Genomic DNA, 5,887 nt, shown 5'->3' on the forward strand with positions numbered 1-5,887 from the left:
TTGATGCTTTTGAGTTGTGGTGCTGGCGAAGAATGCTGAAAGTACCATGGACTGCTAAAAGAACTAACAGATCTGTCCTGGAGGAAGTGCAGCAAGAATGCTCCTTGGAAGTAAGAATGGCCAGACTTTGTCTCACCTACTTTGGTCATGTTGTCAGAAGGGAGTATTCCCTGGAGAAGGATGTCATGCTTGGTAAAGTGGAGGGTCGATGAAAGAGGGTAAGACCTTCAGCGAGATGGATTAACACAGTGGCTGCGACAATGGGCTCAATATAGTAGGGATCATGGAGCTGGCGTGGAATCGGGTCATGTTTCATTCTGCTGTTCATGGGGTCGCTATGAGTCAGAAATGACTCGATGGCACCTAACAACAACAACAACAACAGAGGCAGAAGGAATCTCCTCTCTCTGACTGCCAGCAGAGAGAGAGAGGCACTGCTGAGAGAGAGAGAGACTGCTGCCTGAGGAAGACTGAGCGCGTTCCTGAACTTGAATTGTAGCCTGTTGCTTCCCTAATGAGCCCCATAATCTGTGAGTTCTGTGTGGCCACTGCAGTGAATTATGGAACCCAGCAGAGAGGTGGTGGGTGCTGGGGGAGGGATGGTTGGAGCCAAGAATGGTAAGAGGGCTGGAGGGTGGCAGCATGTCTGGTCTCATAAGAACAGGCTTTGGGCTGCTAATGGTGATTCTGTCATCCTCTTGTGGAGTTAGAGGAGGTCAGAAGGTGCCACCTCCTTGCCTCCTTAGTGGTGGGGAGACACATAGTAAGCTAATAATCATATGTAATGGTAATAATTGCTAAGAAAGAATCAAAGTGTAAAGGGGCAGAGAGTGCAGGGGCAGGAAGTGGCATTTTAGGTAAGTTTAAGGGGTGTGTATTTCCTGAGGAGACGGTTGAAACTTGACCTTAATGAGGTGAGAGGACAAACCAATTGGTTATCACGAAAAGAGCCTTCCAGGCAGAAGGAACAGCAAGAGCAAGTGCTCTGAAGTAAGAACAGACTTGGCATGTTTGAGAAAGAGGAAACTCAACACGCTACAGTGAAACGATCAGTGGGGAGATTTGTAGGAAGTGAAATTCACTTCAATTTTCTTCTTGGAAATTAATTGATGAATAAGAAAATAACTACTGATCACATAAGTAACTACTACATGAAAAGTTAAAAGACCTGAATGGTTAACACATTATTGCCCCAAATCTAAATCAATGAATATTAAAAGATGTTTTGTTAGAAAAATAACTGAGATATCCCAAATGCTTTGTCATCCCCTTCAAGGACCTATTTGTAGTTCAAAGGAGTAATCACTAGATGGTACTGGAGGCTATGTAATCAAGGTATATGTGGAGAGCAGTGTATTTCTTTCAGTGACTATAAACATATCACCATGCTAACTGTATAAAAGTGGAAGAATATAAGAGTGAGCAGGCTTTTAAACAGAAAACTGGACAGCTTTAGAGTGCTTGCCACTTTGTTGTATATATTCCTGTACTTGCAGATATTGTGAATCCAACACTGATTATACCTTTGGCTTAAAAGATTACCTAGCAATCACTTGGTTATGTACTGCTCTTTCTTGACTAGTCACCATGTTGTTTTCCTTTCTTAAATAACTACTTGAGGCTTGAAACCACAAATTAGCTATAAATCTAACCACAAGGAATATCTTAATCTTACAGTTTATATAGCATTGTCTTTTAGGCTTAGCGCGAATTTTTGTTTCATTTTAACATCAGGAGAATAAAAAATCTTCTGGGATATTTTTCAGTGATTAAGTGAATGAAGGTTGGTGGTTTAGTTTCACGCAGTGGTTCTACAGGAAAAAGACCTGCAATCTCCTACTGTAAAGATTCATTCCAAACCCATTGCCATCAAGGTGTTTATGACTCACAGCAACCCTGTAGGATCGAACAATCCCAAAGGGTTTCCAAGGTTGTAATCTTTATGGATCCAACTACCACATCTTTCTCCCACAGAGCAGCAGGTGGGTGCCAACCACCAGTTTTGCAGTTAGCGGGCACAGTGCTTAACCACTGCACTACTAAGGCTTCTCCCTGTAAAGATTACAGCCTAGAAAATCCTGTGTTGCAGTTCTACTCTGTCACGTCATGTCACTGGGAATTGAAATTGACTCAACAAAACTCAACAACAATCCTTAAACAGAAAATAAAAAATTTTACTCTGTCTTCTTCCGGTTGTCAAGACATACTCCTACTTGCCCAAAGGGAACAACACGAGAAGGAACTATGGGCTGTCAGCATGTTAAAAAACCAAAACCAAACCCATTGCCATCGAGTTGATTGCAACTCAGTGATCCTATACAACAGAGTAGAATTGCCTTCAGAGGGTTTCCAAGACTGTAAATCTTCATGGAAGCAGAGTGCCTCATCTTTCTCCCTTGGAGAGGCCAGTGGGTTCGAACCACCATTTCAGTTAACAACTGAATGCTTTAACCACTGTACCACCAAGGGTCCCCACATGTGCATGTAGTGTGTGTTTATTCTAAGCCTCCAGAGACTCCTGATGGCTCTTTCCCTTCTCTGAACTTAATATCCTTTAAATATTTTTCTGTATATAGCAGACAAGAACACATGAAAGTATTCAATTTTGTGTCAAAAGCAAACTATCAAACTACTAATACATAATTGTTTTGAAGAGTGTTTTCCATATACCCTAAATATATCAAAACAAAATGGTGACAAAAGTTTCCCATATTTAGATTAAAATTTTTGGAGTTTTTAGAACTCAAATACAATAAATTAGTTGGCTTTCTATTATTTTCTTGATAATCCAAAATCTAAATGTATTTAAGTGCTTTTGGTACCAACTTAATAGTTATGAGCTGTTATAACTAGCATAAAGAATTAGTAGAATTAAATTAAAAAAAAATCTAGAGTCAGCTAAGCTGGAGAGGTAAAATAATGTTATTTTGCATAGATAATTTAAAATACCTTCTCCTTTTTTACAGGGCAGTTTTGTTGTTACAGACTGCAGAAGACCAAGATTCTTATAATGTTACAGTAAGAAATTATGGCAGATTGTTATGGTAAGCATAATTTTTTTCCCATCAATTCTGTGAATCTTTTGGGTTTTTCTGGTGAAAGCTATGGAACTGGTGAGGTGGTTAACACTTCCCCAGGGTAGTGGGACATGTGTAAATGAGGATAATGACATTCCCCCAAACCCAAAAACCTACTGCCATAGAGTTGATTCCAACACAGAGTGACCCTATAAAAAAGAATAGAATTACTCCTATAGAGTTTCCTCGGCTGTGAATCTTTATAGAAGCAGACTGCTACATCTTCCATGGAGCAACTGGTGGGTTTGAACTGCTAACCTTTTGGTGGGCAGCTGAATGCCTTAATCACTGCGCCACCAGAGCTCCTTTGAGATTCTCCTAGGATATGAAATTCCCACAGTACCAGGCTGTGTTAACAGTTTCCTGTACCTCTAACAATATGTAACCTTGTGTAAGAAACTTACGGTTTAGATCAAATTTAGAACTTATGGTTTGTGGACTGGATAAAAGATAATTGAAAGAGAGATAGCATCTATGTCTAATAGTGGAAGCCTAATAAATTGGAAGAGGAATTGAATTTATTCTGTTTTGCTATATATTCTTAAACTACAAATTGATTTTAGGGGTCTAGAGACCCTTTTGAAATTGTATGCAAAAAATTGTGTGTTTGCATAATTTGGGAGTAGAGAAGGCAATCATGCAGATTTCCTGAGTCTCTAAGATATCTGACTCCTCCCCTAAAATGTAAAAAAAAAAGGTTTTAGAGATTAGAACTAGGACCAGAAAATAGAAGTATTATGGGAGAAAAGTTTTGAGGTCAAGTTAAAGAGGGAGTCCTAAAGTTGCGAGCTGTACCAGAATTCAATTGTTCAGTATGAAAAATTATTAGAACTGCAGTTGAATATTTTGCAATTAATGCCTACATCTTTTAAGGAGCTATATAGCTCTGAGAATGAGCTCTCATGGCATAGTGCCTAAGGCTTTGACTGCTAACCACAAGGCTGGCGATTCAAACCCACCAGCCACTCCTCGGAAGGAAGGTCAGGCAGTCTACTTCTGTAGTGATATCACCTTGGAAACCCAAGGAGGAGTCGCTATAAGCCGGATCCGACTCCACGGCAATGATTTGGTTTTTGTAGTTCTGAGATAGACAATTCTTTTCTGTTGAAACCGTGTAACTGAATTACATCCATAGACAGGAAAATTTCAATGTTCTGACTGCCTCCCATTTCAGTTCTTTTAAAATAATATATGTAGGAGTTGATAGAGCTCTGTCAGGAGCTCTGGTGGCATGGTACCTAAGACACTTGACTGCTAACCAGCAGGCTGCTGGTTCAAATCCACCAGCCATTCCTCTGAAGGAAGGTTGGGCAATCTATTTCCATAGTGATACAGCCTCAGAAACCCAAGGAGGGGGTCGCTATGAGTTGGGTCCGACTCGATGGCACATAACGACAGAGCTCTGTCAGTTCCAAGAATTTCTTGAAGCAGAGGATAGATCTGGTATAAGAAATTGTATAGAATAAAATATCTTTTGTCTTTTGATATTTCATTTAATGTAAACATAGTATTTTTGAAGAAGTCCTCTTGTTCCATTCTTATTTCCAAAAGTAATAACATATTTGAAGATAGTGTTTTCAAAAAGGACAAGGAGGTGGCATATTCTGACCTCCTCTCACTTCATAAGAGGAAGACAGTATCACCATCGGAAGCCCAAGGCTTATTCCTACCAGGCCAGAAATGTCTCCACCCTCCAGCCTTTTACCAGTTCTGACACCAACCATCCCTCCCACAGCACTCACTGCTTCTCTGCTGGGTTCAATAATTCGTTGCAGTGGCCACACAGAACTCACAAACAATACTCATGATTATGGGGTTTATTAAGGAAGTAACAGGCTACAATTCAGGTTCAGGAATGTACTCAGGATACAATTCTTTGATCAGGACAGTCCCTCCTGCTATGCCCTCAGGCATGCCTCCTGGCCCTTGGCCTCTCAGCCTGGCCTCTGTCCTGCTTGGACAAGGTCTTTTACAAAGCTTACAAAGCTCTTTTAGCTCTGCTCTTAGGTACACTTAAGTGTACCCCACTCTGTCAACAAGCCTCCTGTCCAAAGGCATTCATCTTTCTTGCTCTGTGGGCCAGGTAAGCCCACCAATCTGTCTTGTGCCTTTTGGTTCCACTGTAATCATTTCTCTCTGCCAGGGCATCTCTCTCTGCTGGGGTGTCTCTCTCTGTCATGTGTCTTTGCCCAGGTGGTCCAGTGCAGAGATCTTGGATCCAAGGATGCACTCTACTTCACCTCCAGCTCTTCTTTCTTGATGGCAGTGAGATCTCACCTCTCCACTTGTTGTTGTTGTTGTTGTTATGTACCCTCGAGTCACACCTGACTCATAGTGACCCCTCTTTGGGTTTCCGAGGCAATATCACTACGGAAGTAGATTGCCCCATCTTCCTTCCGAGGAGTGGCTGGTGGGTTTGAACCGCCAGCCTTCTGGTTAGCAGTCAAGTACCTTAGCCACTATGCTACCAGAGCTCCCTCTGTTGGGATTGGTTAGTTTTGTCACTCTGCCAGGCTTACAATAAGGCTTCTCCACTTCTAGGAAGCCTTATTGTAAGCCTGGCAGAGTGACAAAACTAACCAATCCCAACATCAGAGTTCTACACACCTTATTTGCATGGTCCCACCCAGTAATCTAGGAGCTCTGGTAGCATAGTGCCTAAGGCACTTGACTGCTAACTGGAAGGCTGATGGTTCAAACCCACCAGCCACTCCTCGGAAGGAAGGTTGGGTATTCCTACTTCCGTAGTGATACTGCCTTGGAAACCCAAGGAGGGGTCGCTATGAGTTGGGGCCGACTCGATGGCAAAT

At 41.7% G+C, this 5,887-nt stretch overlaps 1 protein-coding gene across 1 annotated transcript in view; it reads left to right on the forward strand.

Annotated features, from left to right (window-relative positions):
- TTC37 (tetratricopeptide repeat domain 37) overlaps window positions 1-5,887 on the forward strand; it is a 184,335-nt gene that overhangs the window by 119,808 nt on the left and 58,640 nt on the right. The window contains exon 27 of the mRNA XM_007942549.1: window positions 2,967-3,044. Within this exon, the coding sequence (XP_007940740.1) occupies window positions 2,967-3,044 (78 nt within the window). The remainder of the gene's footprint in view (window positions 1-2,966; window positions 3,045-5,887) is intronic.

Source organism: Orycteropus afer, unplaced genomic scaffold (assembly GCF_000298275.1).
Source record: "Orycteropus afer afer isolate SDZICR_OR568_19922 unplaced genomic scaffold, OryAfe1.0 scaffold00093, whole genome shotgun sequence".
NCBI classification, from domain to species: domain Eukaryota; kingdom Metazoa; phylum Chordata; class Mammalia; order Tubulidentata; family Orycteropodidae; genus Orycteropus; species Orycteropus afer.